This window comes from Heterocephalus glaber, unplaced genomic scaffold, assembly GCF_053883595.1.
Source record: "Heterocephalus glaber isolate CG9 unplaced genomic scaffold, H.glaber_assembly_v1.0 deba00001504, whole genome shotgun sequence".
Taxonomy (NCBI): Eukaryota; Metazoa; Chordata; class Mammalia; order Rodentia; family Bathyergidae; genus Heterocephalus; species Heterocephalus glaber.
In genome coordinates, this window is record NW_028258324.1 from 68,863,983 (window position 1) to 68,889,658 (window position 25,676).

The following is a 25,676-nucleotide window of genomic DNA, read 5'->3' on the forward strand; positions in this document are numbered from 1 at the left end:
CTTGTTTCTTAACATTCAAACAAGTGTCGCTACTTTCCATGTCTGCATATCTGAAAACATTTGATAATAATTGAATGTTGGCTGCCATGATGTCACCATTGAGAAAAAAATCATGAGGGACTCTAATATTAGACTTCTAAATATAATCTGCTAGTTCTCCACTTATTTCATGTATTCTGGAAAAGCAGTTGGCATTATGTAAGAAAGGAATTATGAAAACCAGGCCTTTCCACTCAGTCCCTGGCAGGAGCTGGCTCTGCTAGGCCTGTCATCAGTGACAGAGTTTGCCTGCCTTATGTGTTCATAATGACCCCAGAACCTGGGGTTTAGGACACACTGGAGAAACCAGTTCACTGGGCAGAGTTTTCAGCCTTATCAGATGGAAAAGGGACAATTGTGTACCCATTTCTCCTTAGTATGACCACTAAAAATTAACCGAACTCCTTGAAAGTGTTTAGGAGTAAACAATGAGTCAAACAAAATTTTAGTGGGTCACCAGGGCACTGACTGTGGTTAGCTGCTTAATGAGACCTTTGATACAGTGGGAAGCGGCCACATAGAAGATTAACTTGCCTTCCCTCCCTCCAAGGCAGCTGCACAGACAGTAGCCATTCAGTCTCATGAGCAGAAAGAAGACAGAGCTCACAGTCTGCATCCTTAGAAGGAGTCCTCCTCCTTTGGGGAAAGGGCTGCCTCGCAAAGAGGCACACCTATCTTTTTGTTCCTTGGGGGTTTTTGGTCACTGGATGTGAGTCACCTTGTCTTGAAAAATTCTTTGTCTTCTCAGAACCATATATGGAATATGTAGTTGGCTTCCAAACAAAGCAACCGCTCTATGCACTTTATTAACACTACCTCCAGTTCATTTTCTGGTGCTATAACAGAGTGCCAGAGATTGGAAAGTTTATAAAGAATATAAGTTTATTTGGCTGAGGGTTCTGGGGGGCTGGGAGCATCTGGTGAAGTGTTCGTGTTTTATATGAAGAAAAGCAGAAGAAAAAGGGAATGTCTGGAAAGATGCCCAAGCGATGGCTTATTTTGTCACCACCCGTTCTAGGATAACTCACTCCCACCGGGACAGTAACCCTGCGTGGGGGTGGAACCCTCGTGACCCGAGCACCTGTTGAGGGTCCTGGCACTTCTCAACCCCTGTGCACCGGAGCAAACCTGCAGCCCGAGTTTAAGGGACTCCACTCCGTTCAGACGGACCGACATACATGACTGGCGTGTATGAAAGGGCCGTGGGAACCCACGTCTCCGCCGCCTGTTCACCGGCCCGGGGATGGGGGTGGGGGCAGGTATCCTGTCCACCGTTGGCCTTTCGCAGGCAGTGGGTTTGGTCTGTTTTCTTTTAAAAATTTTTTGTAATGTTCCTGAAATTGAATTTTTCTTATTCAGAGTTGACATTTAGTTACTTTTGAAGGAGTTTTCTTTTTCAGCATTATATATTTAATTGGTAAATATACAGCTGAATAAAATGACTTGCCACAGCATTTTCTTTCTTTCTTTTTTTTTTTTTTTTTTTGGTACCGGGGATCAAACTCGGATCCTTCCGCTTGCAAGGCAGGCAGTGGAACCACTGAGCTAAATCCCCAGGCCCATGCCACAGCATTTTCAACCTTTTGATAAGCTTATTTATGTCTGCTTTATATATGTCTGTCAACCCATTTCCAGCTCTTTTGTGCTTTTTGGAAACAGTTCCTCATGTTTACATCTCTTGGCATTGATAGGTCTCCCACCACCTCAGCAGCTATTATGTATAGTAGCTGCCCTCTTCCTATGGTGCCTTGCCTCCTCCCCTGTGTGACATCATGCCAAGATGGTTGCTCCCACCAAAGAACAAACCCTTCTTCCCAGCATGCCCCTGTTCCCGCCTAGAAAGTAACCTAATACTCGCTCACCTCCTACCACCTAGTGACATCACCGGCTCCTCCATTCCTTTAGTCCCTACCTCACTCAACCTCACCTCAGCCCCTACAAACCCCACCCCAGTCTCCATAAGACTCTCCCTGCCCCGGCCATATTGCTTTTGCCTCTCCTTTGTTCAGAGACAGCCCGGCAGATCCGTTCCCTAATAAAGGCTTGTTGTGGCCTGGTCTGGTCTTGGTTTTCGGCCCCTTTACCTGACAGGCATCCTACTACCACCTGCATTTTCTCTAGGACCCATCGTCTCCCATGGATTTTTAAGAGTTCAGAGCCTCTGAGAAACAAAACCCATGACCAAGGAAGGGGGGGTTGGCTAATTAAAGGTATCAGTTGATGATATCTGGCTTTAAGAGGTTTTAATTGGCTTTCAGTGAAAGGAGGTTATGTATGTGTTTTGCTTTCCCTGATGTGTGACTTGAATTCCAAGAACAATCAAGCCAGCTATAGAAGGAAGGCTTGTGCACCCCAGTAACTGACTGTCCTCTCTCTGTACCCCCATCCCTCTCCTCCTCACAGTGGTGCTTCATGCCCCCCCTCCAACCAAGATCAAGCGGGAGCTGCACAGCCCCTCCTCGGAGCTGTCGGCCTGCAGCCACGAGCAGGCTCTCGGTGCTAATTACGGAGAAAAGTGCCTCTACAACTACTGGTGAGTGAGGCCGCGCATTTCCGGTGTGCGCCAGCAGACCCTCAGCAGACCCTCAGCGTAGAGCATCCCCTTCTCTCCTAGCCATGTCACCCTCTCCCTGTAGCCCACTCCTCCTGGGGCCATTGTGCTGCACACAGAAGACAAACTTACTAAAGTGGGGTGGCTCCGTAGGGAGCTGAGTTCATGAAGTACCGAGCCCTCCTCAGGGAAAGAGGCTGGAATACTGGGATATTTGGTCTGTGGCTTTGAGGCAGGTGATAATGTACTTCTTTGTGCCTATCGTATGTTAATGTGAACTTTAAGCACCAAGGATGTAATCTTCAAATCAGAGTATACAAAAAAGCCCCATGCTTATGCCCTTTACTTAAGAATATCCAGGCTCCAGGAATGAAGCTTTAATTTTAAAGTCCTTCTTTGCTGTGGAAGGTAAACACACATCGCCTTCAGGCAGAGGAGCAGAGTTGTTAATGCTAGTGATGTTACATCAGAAGTTTACCTTCCTGGAAAAGTGAAGTAATCCCTGGGAACCCTGGAATACTGAGGAGAGGGGGCCAGAGAGCGCCTGAGGCTCCCTTCTCCCCTCACCCATCCGCCCCTACACTGGCGCAAACACAGAGAATTCTTGTAGAAGGAGGGATAAAGGAAACCGGAAGCAGAGGCTAAAATTATCTTTGAGAAAAATCACTAGAAGTGTTAAACAAGTCCCTGTGACGCAGTGTGTTTGTCACTTTTCAGAGGTACAAATATTCCCTTGGGGCTGTTAGCAGTTTAACTATGTTAATGCTGCCATTTCCTGGCAACAATGGGCTGCAAACTAGTGTTCTGCTGGACCTGGTAACCATGCTGATGGCTTCATTGCAGCTTAATGGTTCCTTCTTTTTTTCTGTTTACAGTGCCTATGATAGGAAGCCTCCCTCTGGGTTCAAGCCATTAACCCCTCCTACCACACCTCTGTCACCCACCCATCAGAATTCCTTGTTTCCCCCACCCCAGGCAACTCTGCCCACCTCAGCGCATGCCCCCGGAGCTGGCCCAGTCCAAGCTGTGGGCCCTGCCCCCACCCCTCATCCGCTTCCAGAACCTGGACCACAGCAACAAACCTTTGCGGTCCCTCGACCACCACATCAGCCCCTGCAGATGCCAAAGATGATGCCCGAAAACCAGTATCCATCAGAACAGAGGTGGGTGCCGCCATGGACTTTCTCAACTGTGTGCCTCGAGCCTCCTGTCCTCACTGGGAGAGGGGAAGCACTTACTCAGGTTTGCCAGGTACCAATAAAGTCACATTCCACAGAGGCATCTTGCGAGGTAAGACTGATAGGGACATGACCTGTCCACGTGCCATGCTGCCCCTCAACAGCTCCGAATGGTTTATAGACAGTACGACATCCTTATGAAGCAGATAAGGGAGAGGTAATTAGTGCCCCCCCTACAGAGCAAGAAGAGGGGGATTTGCCCAGAATTTACAACCTGTTGACCCTCAAAGAAGGGAGCTCCTGGTTCCTCAACTGGATACTGCCTGCCAGAGTTGAACTTTGGTTTATGTTCCCCATGATTATTTTATTACCATTTTATTTACATATTAGGGAAGATTGCTGAGATACAGGAGGCATTATTCCTCTGATTTAACACATTTCAGCTGTTGTTTAGTTAAGGACCTTGGTTATAACGATTTGCTTTTGAGATAGAAATCTCCTGGTTACACTCCAGGTCATTGAATATTCCTGACAAGGGACTCGAAGCATCAGAGGTAGTTTGTCCGGAGCCCTTCATTTACCAAAAAGTAAAGGTACAAAGAGAACCGTGCACTCCGCAAATGTGACCTTTTAACTTCCAGCCTCTGGACTTGGGCAATGGTAGAGTTTTGGATACTTGGGGTCCTTCTTTCTGCAGGAAGCCCTAGGGCTTGGCTTTTTTATTACAAGTCTGCAGCGATGAGGTAACGGTACCTGTCAATGTTGTAATCGAGGGCTACAGGACGGTGACTGTTGCATTTCACTTCTGTCTTGAGTGTACCTTCCCTCTGCCCGGCCCAACCCAACCCAGGTGCTTTCGGTATTTACTGGAGGTCGCTTACCTTGTTTCTAGATGAAATGCAGAAGAATAATACAGTACTTTGGTTCTGATCTCCCTCCCACTTCTCTGACAGCCACCATGAAGAACCGCCTAATACCGGCTGGCTGGATGGTGTTTACTCCCTCCGCTAGGCCGAGGGCCAGGAACACCCAGGCTGAAGGGGCCATAAGGGGCCTGTTGACTCAGGCCCTGGCTCGGGACTGGGGTTCTGTTGCCACTGGGCTCATCAAGAGAACTGAGAGATTTGGGTTTTTATGTGAGAAGTACAGTTTTGATTTTGTTTTTTTTTTAACTGGCAACTAATTCAAATTAAAAACATCAACATTTTGCAGACTAAACAAAACCTCTCTGTGGGCGAATTACCAGAAAGGCCTGCCAGTTGGTGACCTCTGGCCTAGATCCACTTCTATTTTAGTAATTTTATTGGGGGGGAGTTATGTTTTTAAGCTGCATCTTGCCTGTTTTCAGCAGGGGTTATTAATTGGAGAGGGGAGACAACTTGATGTATATATTCAGTATTTGAAAAAATTTGCAGACTTTGTATTTGTTATACCATGGGTAAAGGAAAATTATTACTTCATGTGAAATGTGTTTTCCTGATACTTCCCTCTCAGTCTTTGTTTTTTATCCAGGAGCTTGTATAATAGATTATGTTCATGGTTAACTGAGCTGAGAGGGAAACTTGTCTTAATTCCCTGGAAGTTACTTACCCTCCAGCAGCGCCGGCTGGAGGAGATATACCTTTAGTCTGGAGGAGATAGCCCTTAGTCCCAGATATGGAGTAGGCTTTTCTCCAGGCTACCCAGCCTCCCCTAAAAAGGAGATGGTTTGGATTCCTGAGATTTATGACTGTCTTCCCTCAGGTACCCAAAGGGAGGCAGGCAGGAATCAGAATGTAGGTATATTTTTCCCCCGGCGGTTCCGCCTGTCCACTGCAGAACTACTTCCTCTTACACTTTGCTTGTAGGAAAGAGGGTTAAACAAAAAGACACTGAGGTGATCAGAGAGAACTGGGGTGAAGAGTGAAGTATTCTCTCAGTTCCTGAATCAATACAGTACTGGGGTGCCCAGATCTCTGCAGTAGAGCACTGCAGTCTCAAATCTGGGGGCGCACAGGAAGCCCCGGGAATGGGGAGATGATGGATTGAAATGCAGACCCCTTCTCAGCTCTAACTAGTTGCTGGGACCTGAATGCGTTGTCACACTTCGAGAAATGATTATCTATCAAGCCCTCTCATCTACTCGTGTCCTTAATTCAGCCTACATTTTTTTAACTTAAAAATTTCTCAGTACTCTGAATTAGAATTGTCTTTGTCTATTAATATCTGTCCATGAGATAATTGTGTGATATAAAATACATCAAAAACATGACAGTGTTTTTGCTTGTAGATACTGGATAGCACACAGAAAATAAGACATTAATATCCCTGGTTTGATGTTACAAAAATAGTTACAGTCTTGTATAATAACAAGCTTAATAATCACACACTTAATAAGTTCTCTTCCTGCCCCCCAAAGTGGTACAGATTGCTTTTGCTAGTAATTATAGTTTAGCCTTTGCTCCTAACTTTCTATTAAAATTGGAAGAAATATTACTTCAAAACTTACTCCCTAATACAAATTACAATACTTTGCAGGATAAGGGAAATAATAGGCTTCTTTGAACCTTCTTAACAGCTCCAAGTCCAAAACAGTAAAAAAATATCACTGTATAGATAAGAAATAGGCATTGGAGAGCTGAAGGGCCTCAGCCAAACACAGGTCCTACATTCAGATGTCAAAACATTAACTTAGAGTTCCCATCACTTGTTTTCCTTCTGATTCTTTGTCCTGCTGACCTCCCCTGATGTCCACTAAAAGCTGAGTAAGTGACCTTGATGAACGTTGTAACCTTAAACTTTATCCATCTTGTCAACTACCAGACCTTTATCTGTCTCAAGCTACAAAACCCTACTGAGTTCCCACATCACTGCATCTAAACCCATGGCAACATCATTTTGGTTTTGCTCACAGTATGCCTTATCTATTTAGTTGAATAGAGTAAGCTTTTTGCAGATAAAAGTTATGATTTAGAACCCATCCTTAGACTGCAGTCACCGCCATCTTCAATATTTATATTGATAGTGATTTGGTAGGATCATGCTTTAAAATATATATAATCTAGTCAAAAGTACATTCTTACACAACACTTGGAAGCCGCCAGTGATTTCCTCCCTGTGAGGAGGGGTAAGGATGTAAACCTGGCGTGTTCAGACATGCTCCCCTTTATCCTGAAAGACTGAGCAGCTGCTCCTCAGGGGAGCTGGGCTTTTCCTTCAGCCAGCCTAGTCTCACCAGGTTTGCCATCAGGCTGTCTGTGACGGTCACATGTGCCGAGCAGAGGAACATCAAAGATGTTTCTATGTGATACCCCTCATGCTATCTTGAACTGAGGAAAGCCTCTTGGAATTCAGCTGAAGAACCTTCACTAAGGAAATGTGTCATCTGAGAATTTTGGAACACGCTCCCCTGTCCCACACTTAACATCAAGAAATAAAAACCCAAAGAAACAAAAAGCATTGGCTGTGGTGGGCGGGAAAATCCTCTGCTTCTGGATGGTACCTTAGAGTATCCAGTGGGCCAAATTGTCAGAATACATACAGTCCACAAGTTATCGACAGGTTGGTTATGTTCAGAAGCTCCTTGAAGAAAGCACCTATCCTATGGGCAAAAATTCTCTCCCTTGGTGGTTAGACTCAAAAGACTAAAGTGTGACAGCATGAGCTAACTTTGCTGGAATTTTGATTTAACAGAAACTACTCATTGCTTAAAGATGCTAAATTAAGACATGTAATAGCCTTAGGTTTTCCCCCTTGTTTCTGCTTCCTCTGAAAGCCTATCCTGAATAAATTGCTGTTTGCCTTTGCCTTTCAGATTTTGTAGTTTTTAGAAAGGAAAGAACTCAACAGTGAGTCACACGTGTAGCATGGCCTGGAATCAAATAAACATGTCTGACACATCTCCTTTGCATTAATAGCATGCTTGGTATGGCAGCACAGATATTCTTCAGGACACAAAAATCCAAAATTGGTGCTTAATTGGGCCTTCTTTGACAGAAGGAATAATGGGCTTCTAATAGTTGTAACTCAAGGTGGTTTTGTGTTCAGGGATTTTTTTATATTGTTGTTCTAAATCTTTGGAGGGCTACTTTTCAACATTGTACCATGTTTACTGTAGTCTTATTAAGTTTTATCAAGCTAAAAGATTTTTACTTCTAGCCCTAGTTTACTAAAAGTTCTTTACAAGAAGCAGTATTGACATTTATCAGCCATTGAGATGAACTAGTGTTGTGGGTTTTCTTTTCCTTTAATAATGAGAGTTTTGGGCCAGGATTTAGCTCAGTGGTTTTTCCGCTTGCCTCATAAGCGCAAGGACCCGAGTTCAATCCCTGGTACCAAAAAAAAAAAAATTCAAGTTTCACTGATGTATACAAAACCAACCTTGCATTCTTGTGATAAACCCAACTTGTTTGTTAGGTATTATGTTTTGTGCGTTGCTGAAGTTGATTACATATGTCGGACTTCTGTACCTGTATTTATGATTAAGTGTAAGGTATCATTCATCTCTGTCCTCTAGATTTTATCATTGAGGTTATTATGCTCATCAAATAAGCAGAGAATGTCCTTTTCCAATTTTGAAGTATTTTATGTGAAATTGGAATTCTTTACTCTTTGAATCTTTTTTTTTAAAGAACTTACCAGTAAAACTATTTGGGCTGACTTACTGCTTGTGGGAAGATTTATACTTTATTAGGTCAGTGTCTTTACCTTGTACAGTCTACTTGGTTGACTACATTTAAAAATACGATGACTCTGGCCGGGGATTTACCTCAGTGGTTCCGCTGCTTGCCTTGCAAGCACAAGGACCCGAGTCGATCCCTGGTACACACACACGAAAATACAGTGACTTTTCTAGGAATTTTTCTCATTTTGTGTGAATTTTTAAATTAATTGGCAGAAAGTTGTTTGTGATCTCCTTAAATTCTCTGTAGTATCAGTAGTTGTTTCTTTTTCATTTTTTATACTTATTTAGGTCTTTTTCGGCCTTGCAAAACACAATTGTCTTTTCAACAAATCAGTTTTGGCTTTGCTTATTCTATTGGGGGGTTTTCTAGTTCATTGATTTCTACTCTTACTAAACATTTTAGACCAGGGATTTAGCTCAGTGGTTTCGCTGCCTACTGCGCAAGCACAAGGACACGAGTTTGATCCCCCGTACCAAAAAAAAACAAACAAAAAAACCTAAACATTTTATTGTTTCTGTTTTCTGAGAGTTTATTCTGTTTTTCTAACTTCTTTGGTTGATTTGATTAACTCATTAAATTTTCTTTATAGTATGGAATTTTCTTTATTTTCTTTATAGTATGGAATACTATAAATACAATTTCCTAAGACTGAGATGACCATACATAAGGATTTCCCAGTCACTAAAGGTTTGTTCCTAGAAATAGTTGGTACTGGTTTTCCCTTCTACTCCCCAAAGTGTCCGGCTTTAGACATCAATTATTTGATCCCCTTACCCAAGTCTGATTTGTGGCATTTTAAAAATTGAATTCCAGGTCTTTTCTATCATTTGTTTTAATCTTCTGTTCTTTCTAAATAGATTTCTTAGTTTCTAAGCATGAGATTTTTCTAACTGCCTGAAATACTGTAATTTTTATTTACACGTTATTAACAGTATTTAAGGTCAGATATAGAAATAATTGTAAAAAAGTGTAGGTCTTTGGCTCTGAAGTTGAAGAGACTGACAGACCTAGGGTTGAATCCCAGTTCTGCTACCGTAGGACATCAGGCAGATACTTAACTATGGTGAGCTTTGAATTCTCCATCTGAAATGGAAGAATAATAGGAACCACATAAAGTCATCGTATGTTAAGTAAAACCACTGTGGGGTAGAGAAAGTGTTTAGGAAATGTTAGCTCTTAAGAGAGTTTTACTTTTTTTAAATATTGCTTTTATTTCCCATAAGCTATGCTTTATTCTTCCTAAAACGGTATAGATACCACAAACTCAGAATGTTCATTTGCTTCATTATTTAATGTTAAGTTTTTCAGAGTTCTCTATCTTCAGACAGGTTAATGCTGTGTATGTACAACTAACACTCTCACCATCAAATGTCCTAGGGACATGTCCTACATCCAGCACCTTTCTTTCCCCAGATCTGATCTCGAGAAGTTACACTGCTGTCTTGGCCTAGAATGGAGGTTTTGCTCGTCTCTCGAGTGTTTGCTTACAGTTGAGCTGGGCCAGTTTGAGTCTCAGCAGCAGTGAGCAGCCTCAAGGAGGGAGCCCTGGGAGTTGTTTCAAAGTTTCTTGTTGTGCTTTTAGAAAAGGACAGCGGCGCCTGGCTCCTCATAATACGACGGGAAAGTAAACATGAACGTGAAGTTGGGTGACATGTTGCTACCCATAATAAAAGACAATATTCTCTCTCTCTGAAAAAGGAGAATGGATATTATAGGCAACTAGTGAGCTCTCGATTTAATTAAAATCTTTCATGTTTATATAGCTTCTGATTTTAGCTAAGGGCTTATGGAGAAAAGATGGGGCAGCTGAATATCACATGCATTGAATACTTACATAGTAGTATGCTGGGCTCTATTACATGAATTATTCCCCCTCCATCGGCCCCATACTGGAGATTAAACCCAAGGCCTATGCCCTGAGCTGTATCCCCCAGCCCTTGTTTAAATTTTTTGTTTTGAGATAATGTCTCAGTAAGTTACCCAGCTGGGACTTGAACTCATGATCCTCCCACTTCAACCTGACGAGGTGCTGGGATTACAGAGATTTGCCTCCACGCTCAGGCTTTGTTAACTTGTGTTGATCCTCCTGTCTCTCAAGTGTTGGGATTACAAGTGTTCACCACCACAGCTGGCTTCCCTGGATTATCTTCTGTAATCTTTACGACAGATCATTGAGACAGGTATCCTAGTGGTTCTTATTTTATTGGTGAAGAAACCGAGGCTTGGAGCAGTTACCTAACTCATACAACATCATAGCTAGTAAGTGGCAACGATTGGATTTCAGCCCTGGCTGTTTTGACCTCACAGCCAGAGCCTCTCACTCAACTATGCTGCTTCTCTATTTCCCATCATCTTCTCTTAGCCGCAACAGAAAGTGCATATGGGCTTGGTTCTTGGCAGATTTTGCAGTGTCTATGAACGCTGGCTTCTGAGCCATCACTAATTCACCTGGCAGCCTTAGCCACTGTGGAGCCTTCATTGGATCTGCACTTTGCTCCTTTTTTTTTTTTTTAATCCATAAGCATTGTGTTTACTCAGTATGTTGGCAGCAGAAACCAAAAAGGAAATGCAGAAAAAGCATCTAACGGTTTTCATAACGTAAACCAAATGTTGGTGGCGTGGGTGAGCTCTTAGGAGGAAAGGCGCTATCTAAATCTGACAAATAAATAACCGCTTTAAATAAACCAGCACCGAAAAGGCCTTACCGGGGAGCCCTTTGCTCACCAAATGTGAGTCTCTGCTGGGGTTGTGGGAAGGTGGGAGAGGATGCTCGAGGGGCTGAGCTGCTGCTCCACTAGGAGAGAGCACCTCCCTCAGTTGCTGTTTTAAGCAGACAGCACATTCTTAGATACTTCAGGGCTACTGCTGAGAGGCAAAGGGGTTCAAGTGAAGGTCACCAAGTAAATGTCACAGAATGTATTTTGAGGACAAGAACTGAACTACTTTACTGAGCTGCAAATAAGAGCAATTAGGGCAGCAAGCTCCCGACACCTTTCTTTTGAACGTGTTTGTTTTATGACCTCCTCCTGAGATATCCTTTGCTACTCTCAAAACGTAACCACTGCCAATGATCTCTCTAGTGTGTGCCAGGGAGGGAGGGATTGCTGGGTGGTCCCATTTGGAAGTCCCTCTCCTGAGGATGGCATCCCTGGCTGACTTAGAGTTTCATTCTGGAAGGCGAGAAGATGAGCAGTAAGCGGAAGTGGGGCCATGGGGCTTGCCAACTGTGGAGGCTCTGGTTACAGAGCTTGGTGGGACAGGCCAGGTCAGAGCCATCAGAGGAGCCCACTTGTGGAGGTCACCTTGGAAGGTGATAAGATGGCGGCAGAGGGGAAAGGGAGAGAAAATGGAAGGCAGGGGCCCTTGTTACTGTTCCTCCCAAGTAGCATAAGGCGGGGGCACCCTAAGTAAATCCTAGGAGCCTCGTATTTCTTTTCTGAAAGACTTGCCTTCAGGTTTGCAGCATGCTGCTGGTGCCTGTATTCTAAATGTCAAGCCTAAACCTAAGTTGCAAATTTACACTTCTTCAGAGACCCTGGAAGGGTTTCCTTAAATAACAGCAACCTTGAAATTCAAATTCCTGATGATGCAGTTCTGCCAGAGTGCACCCAACACCTCTGTAGGAGGCTCTCAACGTAGGGAAGCCTGGGTAGTTGGTAAAACTGTTGATATGGCCAGGCAGATTCAGATGTTTTCAGTGTGTGTGACATTGCTCCATGTTCATGTTGTAAGATGCTCTCATGATGCTGCTTGCTGTGGAATGGTACAGACTCACACAGGAAAATACCATGTGGTGCTACACCCTGATCTAAACAGCATTTTATCTGTACCCAGATCTCTGCAGTTGAAGATTTTGAATCTTGATGTTCTAGAAATCTGTTGGCCACCTGTTGCCACAGGTTGATTCAGATCTAAGTCAAATTATTTGATTGAAGCTATTAATAGGATTCAATCTAAAAGTAGAGAGTAAGACTACGGTTACAAGATTATATTGTTGATTTAAAAAAAAACCTCATTGAGGGTCTGGAGGTATAGCTCGGTAGTAGAGGCTGTGCTTAGCATGGGCCCTGCCCTGGGTTCAATCTCCAGCACCAAAAAAGTAAAGGTAAATAAGAATTCGGCCAGGCATGGTGGTGTGCACACCTGTAATCCCGGCACTCTGGAAGGCTGAAACAGGAGGATCACAAGTTCAAGCCTAACCTGGGCAACTTAACTAGACCCTGTCTCAGGAATGAATATAAAAATAAATAGGGCCGGGAATTTAGCTCAGTAGTTCTGGTGCCTGTGTGAAGAAGTCCTGAGTTAGATCCCCGGTACCAAAAAAAAAAAAAATAGTACTGGGGATGTAGCTCAATACAAAGGCCCTGGCTTCAGTCCTCAGTACTGCAGAACAACAACAAAACGCATTGGAATTAGCCATTCTAAATTTTTTCTTTTTCCTTGAACCCTGGTTTTTACTTTCTGCCCAAGAAAATCACAAGTACTTTTATACACAAAGATTAGTGCCTTATGCATGTGTATAGATTGAGGTTCACTGATCTCTCATTTCCACACCTACCCTCCGGAAGTTTATTCCAGTCTGTTAAAGATCAGGTGTGTGCCAAAACCATGCTTTATAGACATGATTATGTTTCACCATTCCAGAAGCATTGGAAGGATAATTCATCCCTGTGTCACAGATGAGGAAATAAAACCAAGGAACTGCCTCGTTGCTTCCCTAGTGAGTGGCATCCACGGAGGATCTCAGGCTTACCCTTCCACACTGCCCACTGACAGGGGAGGGTAATTAACACACATCTGGATTGCTCTGACTGCTAAAGGTTGTCAGCAATAATAATCATTGATTAAAACCGTAACAAAGGCCTTTTATTTTCTTGTTATAAAAATAATGCGTATTTATGCATATGAATGAGCAAAAAGGAAAATCATCCAAAATCAGAGCCACCCCCAAAATAATGCATATTAACATTTACCTATAAAATTTACCGTGATTTCATATGACTACCTTTGTTGCAAAACTTTGACGCTCTGTTTAGCAACCTGCCTTAATCTATGAAAAATATATTTCCAGGTCCTTTTAATTTTTAATTTTTTGTTTTTGGTACAGAGATTGAACTCAGGACCTTGCACTTGGGAGGCATGCACAGTGCCACTGAGCTAAATCCCTGGGCCTCCTCAGTTTTATTTTTGATTTTTTTTCTTATTACAAATTTTTTTTCTTCGTTTGATGTTTTTCTTTTGGTTTTGATTCTGTTGGGGTTTGTTGTTGTCCCTATGGAAATTTAAACAGTGAGGCATATCCGTGTTTATCTTGATGGTTTCTGTTGTTGATATGATGGTTAGAAAAATTTTTCCTCATTCCAAAATTATTTGAGTTCTCATGTATGTTTACTTTTGTATTATGGTTTCACTTTTTACCTTGAAATCTTTATCCATGGGAAACTTATTTTGGCATGTGGTATAAAACAGTCTGATTTCGTTTTGTCACTAATTTGAAATGCTAACTTAAGTTATAAGTTTTGGAGGGCTGGGGATTTAGCTCAGTGGTTTTGCCGCCTGCTGCGCAAGCGCAAGGACCCAAGTTCGATCCCTGGTACCAAAAAAAAAAAAAAAAAAGTTACAAGTTTTGGAACATATCTAAGAGTTTTTAACTTTCTATTCAGTTCCTTTGATCTGCCAATCAATTTTTCGTTACTTGTATTACTGTTTTAGATATTGCAGTTTTATAATGTGTCAGTACCTAGTAGTTCACTCTTTTCAAAAATGTATTTCATCTTTTAAATAAAGCTTAGAATCATTTTGTCAAGTTGATTGCAAAGGCATTGCTTTTATAAAATAATTTTCAGTAACTCAACAGCTTCAAAGCGCTAAATATTTTGTCTTCCATCTTTTTCTTTTCCTTGGAAAACATTGTCAGGATTTTATTCTTTTGGCCTACACATTTACTGATTATTCCTAGGACTTTTTAAGTTTTTGATTGCTACTATGAGTGGGATTTTTTTTTTTTTTTTTTTTTTTTTGGTACTGGGGATCAAGCTCGGGTCCTTGAGTTTTCGAGGCAGGCGGCGGAACCACTGAGCTAAATCCCTGGCCCTATGAGTGGGATTTTTTAAGAAAGTATTTTCTGACTGGTTAATTTGTGTTCTAAAATTTCATTCTGTCTACAGGTGAGAAAATGAATGAACTAGTGAAAAAATATATGTGTATTATAGGAAAAAAATATGTATACGTTAGTGCTAGTTGCAAATACTTGACCTTATATATTCAGATGTATACGGTGGCCCAAAATCTATAGACTACATTATATAAACAAGAGAAGTCACTATATTATGTGTCAAGGGGTTTTTGTTGTTTGTTTGTTTGTTTTTTGCCTCTTCTGACCGAAGAGATTTGCAATGTGCAGTATAATTTTTGGTATAGGACAAAATGTCAAGAAATAGGCATTAATAAGTACTTTGAAAATAAGTTTGTAGATCTGAACTTTCAGTCCTCAGTGCTCAATCATAGTAAGTACTATCGTGTCTTAACTTCTTTTTTCTTTCAGATTTCAGAGACAACTGTCTGAACCCTGCCACCCCTACCCTCCTCAGTCAGGAGTTCCTGGAGATAATCGCCCCAGTTACCACCGGCAAATGTCGGAACCCATTGTTCCTGCAGCTCCCCCTCCCCCTCAGGGATTCAAACAAGAATACCATGACCCACTCTATGAACACGGGGTCCCTGGAATGCCGGCACCCCCAGCACATGGGTTCCAGTCACCAATGGGAATCAAGCAGGAGCCCCGAGATTACTGCGTTGATTCAGGTTAGCATAAATCCGTGCCATTCATTTCTTCATCCTCATAATTACCATTTTTGTCTTCTGTCTGTAAGGCTTTGGGGCACAGTTTTGTAAAACTTGCTCTCAAGGGCTGGGAGTACAGGTCAGTGGAGTGCGAGGCCCGGGGTTCTATCCCTAACACTGACTGCAACAACAACAAAAAGAACTTAACGGTAGTAAAGCAGACATGTTCGTGCATAACTGAGCACAAAATGGAACAGGCGCAAGTCTGGAATGGCGTCCTTTGTTAAGATGTATTAGCCTTGTGTTCACAGGACATAGGGAGCACTATTTCTGTGTGTTAGTCCTATCCCAGTTTCATGGTTTTCTTTTTGAGCACAGAAGACCCATTCATCTCCCAGTATGACTACAAGAGAGTCCATGGGCAGGACGTGACTTTTTTTTTTGTCCTTGAAGTGAATGGCATTCAGAGGAAGCACTTGGTGTTTCATAGTTACACGGGTTGCTGGGTATGCCGGGGAAGGACACTGTCTTGTTGGTTCTTTCACAGAATTCACTGCTCTGTTACAAAGATTGCAACTGGGCAGGTCCTTGTGTCCCTCAGCAGCTACTGGTAGGCCCAGGGAGAGGTAGACCTTGTGAGAGCATCTACTGTTTAGCCTAGGAACTTCATATCAAGAAGTCTGAGCTGTCCAACCTCCCTCCCCTGTAACTCATTCATTGCCTATGCGTCTTGTGGGCCAAGCATATTAAATGTGACCATTAGGGGAAAGGAGAATTAGAATTTTGCAACTTGCACATTTAGGAACCATTTCCTCCTCTTCATTTCTCCTTTTCTTTCCAGAAGACCTAACTTTTTCACTCTTTTCTTGGAATTAGTGCTAAAGGAAGTTGAGGGTAGCTAATAGATTCTTAAACTTTCCCTTGAGTGCTTTTTCTGAAGAACCTGGGGAAGGTTGGAGCAATACAAACTTGAGTGACCTTCTGTAAATGGAATGGGATGTAGCTATAGATAACACACGGATTTCTCCATTTGAGGCAGAAGTGGTATGCAAAAGGCTGGGGAGGGAGGTAGCACAAGACCTCCTGTGCTTTATGACAGAAAAGTGAGTCAGGTAGTATTAACTTGTAAAAATGCCCCCTGGCATTCCTCTTGAAGGCTCTGAGGCATTTTTCTTGGAAGTGGCCATGTGCAGCAACGTTTTTCCCTTTAAGATTGACGTTTTAATCTGTCCCAATTGGTTCCCCTGGCCCTTCAAGCAAGATACTCAACAAATGTTACCATACATGTAATTCTCCCACCTCCCCATACTGGGGATGAGTCCAGGGTCTTTGAACTGGGCTGCAGCCCCATACCTGTTGTTATGGTCTGAGACAGGGTCTCGCTAAATTTCCCAGGCTAGGCTCAAACTTGCAGTCCTGCCTCAGCCCCCCAGCGTGCTGGGGTTACAGGTGTATGCCCTTGGCCCAGCTTGTAATTCTTTGACCCGAGTCATATACCTGGGTGATATCTCCTCCCATACGGGTGCAACCCAGTTCTCTCGTCTCATGGAGATGTTGGCCTGGAGAACAGATAACCTGAATATAGTTGGGTTTCAGGGTAACAGAGCCAACGTGGTGAAAATGTGCTTGCAAAACTGCATTCCCAACACCTGCCAGTTCTTGTCCTAGCTTTGTAACTTCAGGTAGGCTCATCTCTTTGACGTAAAAATACTTCACCCCTTGCCGCAGAATTGATGTGACCATCTGCAGTGAAATAAAGCAAAACTGAGAAAGATCTAAAGCAATCCTCTTCTCCTTCCCCACCCTGGAGGCTGGGAGACCAAGCTGGCCCTTTGGAAAGCCAGTTGCTTTTCGTACCATTAGCTCTCTTGCCAGATTTGGCATTAATTAATCTCTACAGTGAGTAAGTTTTGAGGGAGAAGCATCATTGTTTTTCATTTCGTGATTCTTAATGAGAAGTATCTTGCTTTCAGACGGTAAGTTGCAGTCTTTCCCATATGGCTTAGGGGGTGGTACCTCTTTCCCAGACAAGGCGAGAAAGACTTGGCTTTGGAGCAGGTCAGGGTGTTAACAACTACCGAGCTGATTCTCTGTGCTGCTTGTGCAGAAACTGTTGACAGAAGTGTGTACATCTGTGCTTACCTTTCAGAAGTGCCTAACTGCCAGTCATCCTACATGAGAGGGGGATATTTCTCCAGCAGCCATGAAGGTAAGGGGCTTCCTTTTTAAAACAGAACATCAAACCTGGGCGTGTTGGCACATGCCTGTCATCTCACCACTGAGGAGGCTGAGGCAGGAAGATTGCTGCCTGAACTGCATAATGAAACCCTGTCTCAAAACAAACAAAAGAAAACATTCAAGTATACAATTGGTGTTTCCAGGCTGAAATTTCAGATATTAGGTTAAACTCTCCTTAGCTGATGATGAGAGCTAATTGATCATAATCTTCAATTACCTGGCTCACAGGGTACTAGGTACACTCCTAAGGACTGTGAGGGTACCATCATTTTTAACAACGATGACCCTAACTTGTAAGAGTTTCTATGAGAATGTGAAGAAACAGGGAGCCTACTTGGTCTCCTCGTTTCCAGATATATCAGCCTAAAGTGGAACTTAGGAATTGTGTCAGTGAGGATGGTCATAGGGTCCAAGGACATTTTACATAAGATTTTTAAAATGTGTTTCTCGGTTCTTGGTTTGGGTGGGTAGCTCCTCACTGACTGCTCTGTGACGAGTGATTTCCGCTGTTGGCGTTGGGAGGGAGAGCTGAGGGTTGCTTCTGTGGCCTCAGTGAGCAGGGAAGCTGGTTGGTGGGCAAAGGGAGTGGTGGGGTGGGGCCATGTAGAGCTGTGGCAGACAAAACACTATGGAGCGTCACCAAAGAAATGTTCCTGACTGGATGGATTACAGAGTGCCTTAAAGGAGAAATAGAACCAGTACAAAGCAGTTTACCCACAAGCCTGACTTATCATCTGCCCTGACATTTATTGGCATATTAAAATGATGGTTTTATGTCAAGGCTGTGCTGTCTGTTCAAGTTCTTACGGCCAGTCCCTTTGGGACCAACTCTACAAGGCTCTGGGATAATCTCACTGTAATTAGGAGTAAGAGCAGTGGGCAGGGTTGAGCCTGTAACTTTGCCTTCGTTAGCACTGACCTAATTAGGGCCAAAGTCATTTAGAGCAAATAAGATGCATAGATGTTCTGTGGCATACGGGCTGCAGGAGGTGGTTAGAATGGAGCGAGGGTCTCAGAGTTCACTGCAGGAGCTTGCTTTTGAGCTGTGTTTGTAGCTTGCCACACAAGATAAATGTTGATTCCATGGAATTTAGAAATTATAGGCAGCGCTCGTGAGGCTGAGGCAGGAGGATCACCACGAGTTGTAGGCCAGCCTAGACTATATATATAGCAAGACCCTGTCTCGAAAGAAAGAAAGAGAGAGAGAGGAAGGAAGAAAGGGAAGGAAGGGAGGGAGGGAAGGAAGGAAAGAAGGAAGGAAGGAAGGAAAGAAAAAAGAAAGAAAGACAGACAGACAGACAGACAGACCATACCTTTAAGTGAAATAAATCAGACACACATGTTTCAATACTGATTGTTTCTCTGGTGTGAGTAACTGAGAGTAGAAATAAGGACTAAAATGGTTAATAGATATTGGGAAATGGGAAGGGGAAAAGAAGAAAAGGACAAAAAGTGAAAATAGAAGGGAAAAATGGAAACAAAACTTGTACATAGGGAGGGGAGGGAATGGGATAAAATAAAATTTATAGTTTAAAAAACGTAGACTCGAAAAAATATTGACAGGAAAAAAGAGACAATTAAATCCTACTGTCCAGAGATAGTCATTAACTTACCGTATAGTCTCCATTTTTCCTGTGCTTACAGGTTATACACAGGACTCATTAACAATAGTCATTAACTTCCGTTCAATGCTTAATATGTCTAAAACCTCGTGCTATTCACAGCAGTCCTCTTAGTTCCATAGAGTGCTGAGGAAAAGGGCTCAGAGAAGTTTAAAGATTTGCTCAAGGTTGTTCCTGATGGTGCGTGACTATAACCCCAGCACTTGGGAGGCTGAGGCAGAAAGACTTATTGTGAGTTTGAGGCCAGCCTGGACCACTGAGTGAATTCAAGACCAGCCTAAAACTACATGGCAAGACTGTTTAAAAAAAATTGCTTGGGCCAGGGATTTATCTTAGCGACACTGCTCCTGCCTCCCGAGCGCAAGGTCCTGGGTTCGGTCTCCAGTACCCAAAAGAAAAAAACTGCTCAAGGTCATGTGGCTGGAGAGGTAGAGGCAGAATTCTGAGCCAAGTGTCAAATTCTTCATCTCCCTGCACATTGCTGTAGCATCCAGCGTTCCTGAGGTTCTTCCTTAGTGCTGCACAGAATTTAGCATGGATATCACCTCTTGCTGAAAATGTAGCTACTTACAGATTAGTCACAGAGTAATCTGCAGTGGACATTTGGTTCTTGATGCTGAATCTCTGAAACTTCTGGGTTTAAGGAATGTGACACTTGCAAGGCATCTGCTGCCAGTTTTCGAGCCCCCACCCCCACCCCGTTTTGTTGTTTGTTTTTAGTGCATCATCACAGATTTTGAAAATTTGAGATTCTTTAGTGAAGTAATTATATGGGAATCTAGAGGAGGAAGGGGGGGGCTCTTTTGTTGGGGGAGGATAATTAAGCTGTCATGGGTGACAATGGCAAATCAGTCCGCTCATTTGGTGGAAAGAAGGCCGGTTGGTTGGGGACTGAGATGAAGTCTATGGGGGCCTGAAAGGCTGAGAGAGGTAGGCTCATGACTGAAGTTATACTTCTGGGCAGAGCATGGCTTTCAGGGCTTCCATTCCTCCTATCACTGAAACAGGAAAGGATGGGTGAGTTGTTTTTGTTTGTTTGTTTTGGTACTGAGGATCGAACTTGGGACCGGGACCTTGTGCTTTCGAAGCAGCCACAGGAAGCACTGAGCTAACTCCCCAGCCCTGTTTGTTTTTTGAATAGGTCCCCTGGAAGTGTATCTTGTTTTGTGTCATATTAAGTATCTAGAGCTGTGTGATTCCCCAAACTTCTGGGTCATTGCTTCCCCTGGAACTTGACACAAATGTAGTCTCAGGACTCACTGGAGACCACATCAGCACTGGCAGCCTGCTTTCACAGTCCTGCAGGAGTTGCTGATGTGCCTTCAAGTTCTATAACTACAGAGTGGTGATTCTCAGCTTTGGCTGCACAGCTTGAGCTGGGGGGTGAAAATATTTTGATCTGGTCTTTACCAAGAGCAGTTAAATCAGAAAATCTAGGGTGAGATCCAGTATACTCTAAAGGTTGAGAACCACTGATTTCTAGCATTTTGGATGATAGTCCAAAGAACTGTACCCATGAAACATTGGCTGATTTTTAAGGGGTGATTCATTTACAAGAGTAATTCCTGTGGGTAGCTCCTTCCCACTGGCTCAGTTAGATGGGAGGCCCAGTGTTTGCCCAGGGGCCCTGTGATGCTCTTGAGTGTCCAGCCCTGGAAGGGAAGGGCAGGACTAAGGGGCCGCTGGCTGTGATCAGCACAGTGGTGCGGCACTCTCTTCCAGGTTCCCAAATGTTTCTACAGAAGCAGTTGATGTCTGCAGCAGGCAACTAGGAGGAGTTGGGCAAAAGAGGGAGGAAAACATTTGGCATAATTACAACATTTAGGAAAGAGTATGATCTTAAAGGAAATATTTTTAGTAAGGCATAGGGTTGCTTACTGAACACAGACTCTAGTGAGTGTGTGTGGCCCCCCCTTTCCCTGACCCTACACACATGCATTCAAGAAGTTATTTCCAAAAAGACCAGGATTTTTAATTGTTGTAAATTACCCGGACATGGTTTTTCTATGCTTTTTATACAAGATTGACCTCAGATGCCCATGCAACAGTTAGGGAAACAGGTGTTTCTGATTGGCATCTGTGATTGCTGAGATAGCCATCCTGCCTTGAGCGCTCACCTGGAGTCCTTGCAGAGTGTCTTGAATCTTTCATTTCCACTTTGCCCCACAAATAGGTTCTTCTTTCCTGCCACCTTTATCTGAGTGATTACATGGTTGTGGCCACAAATGAAATAACCACTGGTGCAAGTTCAGCTGACTTAAATTTCACTCAAACCAATAGCGCCTTCCAGATGTTTTAGAGGGTCACATGTGACAATAGCTAGAAACCACAAAATGTACTGAAACAGTACTCCTTGTAGCCCTTTAGCTGAGCGGTTTCTGAAAACCAAACCATGAATTTAATCTAGATTTATGGGGTGTGTGTGTGTGTGTTAGCATCCATATAATATGAATATAGGGATATAGTGAATGTTTTGTATTTACCTTAAAGGAAGAAGAGTTCTAAACGTAACACGGCAAGCTTGACAAGTTGTAAATTTTGAAATAGTTTCCTTACACTGACTTTATAATGAGACTGTCTAAACATCCCTGGAATGTCATAATGCATATGGAGGGTCCGGAAGTACATAGCTTCCTGAGAGCCAAGGTGAAAAGCATGTTGCATAAAGGATTATATGTCTCACTGATGACGTATAAATTTATCAGGAGTCAATAAATGCCTGACTTAAAACTTAGAAGTGTTATCCTAAATCTTTTTTAAATGGGAGGCTACAGATCTCTCATTTATTCAAATATTTTTTGAGTACTTCTTCCGTACAAGGTACTCTGAGGCCACTAAGATACTCAAGATATGGTTCTTATCCTTGAAGAATTTAGCTTTCATGACAGAAAATGTAAGCTAAAGCTCTCCCACTATCCAGTTAATTTCTTTTTCTTTTTTTGGTACTGGGGATCGAACTTGGAACCTTGCGTTTGCAAAGCAGGCAGTGAAACCACTGAGCTAAATCTCTGGCCTGCCTCCAGTTAATTTCTTAGTGGTACTTATCACGATGTGCAATTGTGATAGTTTGTTTTGTTTTTTTTAAACTATCATTTATTACATGCTTATGTTCCAGCAGCTATTCTTGGTGCTCTGTAGTAAAGGTAGAGACATAGATCCATGGAACAGAGTTTATATTAACTCATTAAATTCTCATAACCCTGTAAGGCAGGAATTATTCTCTTCCCTAGCCTTCCCTGATGAGGAAACTGGAGCACAGCAGGATTCATTTATTCAAGATCACACAGCTAACTGGATCCACCAGTCTGGCCCCAGGGCCTGCACTCTTTAATTTCCATGCTACACTGGGGCCCCCTCATTTCTTTTTCTTACTGTCTGTCTGGCCCAGTTGAGATTTGAGGACTATGAGAATATGTCCCAGGTCTGTATTCTCCTCGCTCCCTACCTCCCTCTAGCATAATGCCTGGCCTAAATATATAATGGGTTCAATAATAAATAAATGCCAATAAAATAAACTTCCTTTGATGTAAACAACAGAGAAATCATGCCGAGTGCTAGGGATACAAAAATGAATAAAACGAATCTCAAAACAGTCTCAGTTTCCTCCAAGTTGGGCTGTTTTTTTTCCAGGCCTGGGCCTCTTCAAATGATACTGGTTTTGCCAAGGAGCTACTTTATCTGGGCTCGTTGTGAAGAAGCGGAGAATAGTGGGATCCCGTCTTGGCTGCTTTACCCATTGATTATTCAAGTCACAGCAAATCCCTCTGAAGTTCTAGTGAAGTCTTGTTATAGAGCCCTTTCCCGTCCCCATCACACTACATATCCAGTACTCACTATCTGTACTGTTCAGCCGGGTGAAGCAGTGCAAACCAAGCCCGGAGAGACATCATTGCTCAGACAGGAGCTCCTGCAAAGTGCATTGGCAGAGAAATACACACTGTAGTTCTGAGACCTCTAAGACACAGAGAAGGAGCCCCCGGGAGGGCTGCCAGCTGCCTTTGCTATGAACCCCTGATCTTGTCTAGGGGCCTGGTGACGTGGGCAGCACTAAGCATAGGAAGGGTCCATGGACAGAGAAAGTCAGGCTGACCTGTTTGTTTTACTTTTTTTTTTTGGTACTGGGGATTGAGCTTGGGACCTTGCGCTTGCAAGGCAGGTGGCGGAACCACTGAGCTAAATCCCTGGCCCAGGCAGACCTGTTTAAGCCTGTGTCTTACTTCCTTTATATGCATCTTTGGACTAGTCATTTCCCATTCTGAGACCTCAGCTTTGGTATCTGCAATGAATAGGCTTTATTGCTAGAAAGTCTCCCAGATTCCTTCCACTGTGCCTCCAACTTGCTTTGAAACACACTGCTCTCCAGGACCCACTCTAGGCCTGAGGCTTTCTTCATGTAGGCAGTGTTCTTTACTCTCCATACCTTCCTGACTGGATGAGGCACGTGGGAAGCCCAGACCGGTTTGTAGGAAAGGTTGAAATTAATATTTGCTAAAAGGAAAATGGCAAGAATCCCTGCAGGTCAAATAAATCCATCCAGCTGGGCAAACCACAATAGACAAGATGTCTTTTCAGATCAAGGGCTTAGTCACAGCAACACTGACCCATGCAGACCTCGTACGCAAGACGTGAAGGAACCCAGTGGTGACTTAGTGCCTCCCACAGCCTCAGCTCTGGTAGCAGGAACTGATGCTGTTCCAGCCGAGGCTCAGCTGCTCACTTCAGAATTCCAGTGCCCAAGTCCTTTCAGAGTCCCCCAAAATTCATCCTGGCATAAGCACAGCAGTAGGCCTTAGGGCCTGAAATGATAGAATCACAGTTTAGTCCCTCAATTCATAGTTTTTTTTAAGTACAACACAGAGAATCTGTTGAGCAACATGGTCCTTCTCTTTAAACTCCTGCAGGTTTTCCATATGAAAAAGATCCCCGGTTATACTTCGACGACACTTGCGTTGTGCCTGAGCGACTGGAAGGTAAGTAGCCCATCCCAGGTGTGATGCTGAGACACGAGGTTGGAGATGTCACAGTCCCTCAGTCTCACCCAGTTAACGACTAAATCAGCAGAAACGACTCCTTTTAGTCCAAATCGGCCAAGACACCCTGGGCTAAACTGTAACACATGTGTCTTTGTCCCTAACAGGCAAAGTCAAGCAGGAGCCCACCATGTATCGGGAGGGCCCCCCTTACCAGAGGCGAGGCTCGCTGCAGCTGTGGCAGTTCCTGGTCACCCTTCTGGATGACCCAGCCAATGCCCACTTCATTGCCTGGACCGGACGCGGCATGGAGTTCAAGCTGATAGAACCAGAGGAGGTCAGTGCTACACACGGGCACAGGCAACTTTGGATTTGTTGTTGATGCTCACTGTTGTTGAGATCCCCACTGAGGCTTTTTACTGTATTGAATACGCTCTTCTCATCCTCCTGCTGGACTGACAAGTGGACTTGGCTGTGCTCTTCCTGTTTGGTTTTGTTTTTGTTTGTTTGTTTGTTTTTTGGTACTGGGGATGGAACTAGGGTCCTTGTGTTTGTGAGGCAGGCCTGCCCTTCCTGTTACTAGGCCAGTTTACATAGATAGGTAGAATCCGCCAGTGTAGGATATGTGAAGTATTTGTAGGATTCCCCCAAAGGCCGGGGAGTAAATCCATGAAGACATAAATCCAAACAGGATATGTTCTCCCTCTTGGAAAGTTTTTCAAGTGTTGTTTGAATCACATAGACATGTTTTTGTTTTTGGGGGGGGTTTTTGTATATCCTTTTATTGGTACATTTTAGATGTACAGTATAATGACATTCATCATTGGAAATATGCACCTTTACATAATGCATCTTGGTTCTTATTATTTTTCCCCCTTCCCCTGCCCTCCCTTCAACCCCTCTGTCCCTCCCTGTTTACAAAGACTTTGTTTCCTTTTTTTCATTTTCTCATATTAATTCCATTCCCTTCTTTCCTTTCCCCTACCCCTCCCACTTCCCCTTCCCCTTTGCCCCTTTTCTTCCTATTTCACGTTACCTATTAGACCTTTTAGTCCTTATTTACACTTCCAGTTTCTCACACTGGAGGAACTATTTGGTATTTACACGTGTGTGTCCTATTTATTTCACTTAAGAGTATCGCCTCAATGGCCTCAATCCATTTAGCTATAAATGTCTCTAGTTTCTCATTTTTGATGGCTGAGTACTGTATTTTATAAAAACCACATTTTCTTGATCCAGTCTCCAGTTGATAGGCATTTGGGCTGCTTCCAAGTTTTAGCTATCACAAACTGTGCTGCTAGGAACATGGGTGCACATATATCACTGTGGTATGATTCTTTTAATTCTTTGGGGAAGATCCCCAGCAGGGGAATAGCAGGGTCAAATGGGACTTCCAGTCCTAGTTCTCTGAGGTATCTCCACACTGATTTCCACGGTGGCTGCACCAGTACATAGACTTGTTTTGGTCTCAGCCCTTGTCCATCAGAGTCCACATCTGAAGCTATGTGAACTTGGAGAATGAGATTTTAGTAATGAAAATGACACTTCCTATTTCACATGGCTCTAACCTGGAGAAACAAAATTATCAGAGATAATAGGACTTTTTTTCTTTTTTTAACAACTCTGTCCCT

General features: G+C 43.3%; 1 protein-coding gene across 1 annotated transcript in view; it reads left to right on the forward strand.

Annotated features, from left to right (window-relative positions):
- Etv5 (ETS variant transcription factor 5) overlaps positions 1-25,676 on the forward strand; it is a 59,864-nt gene that overhangs the window by 24,708 nt on the left and 9,480 nt on the right. Inside the window, exons 6-11 of the mRNA XM_004834838.4 lie at positions 2,443-2,572; positions 3,466-3,753; positions 14,977-15,236; positions 17,365-17,424; positions 23,977-24,045; positions 24,213-24,382. Of these exons, the coding sequence (XP_004834895.1) occupies positions 2,443-2,572; positions 3,466-3,753; positions 14,977-15,236; positions 17,365-17,424; positions 23,977-24,045; positions 24,213-24,382 (977 nt within the window). The remainder of the gene's footprint in view (positions 1-2,442; positions 2,573-3,465; positions 3,754-14,976; positions 15,237-17,364; positions 17,425-23,976; positions 24,046-24,212; positions 24,383-25,676) is intronic.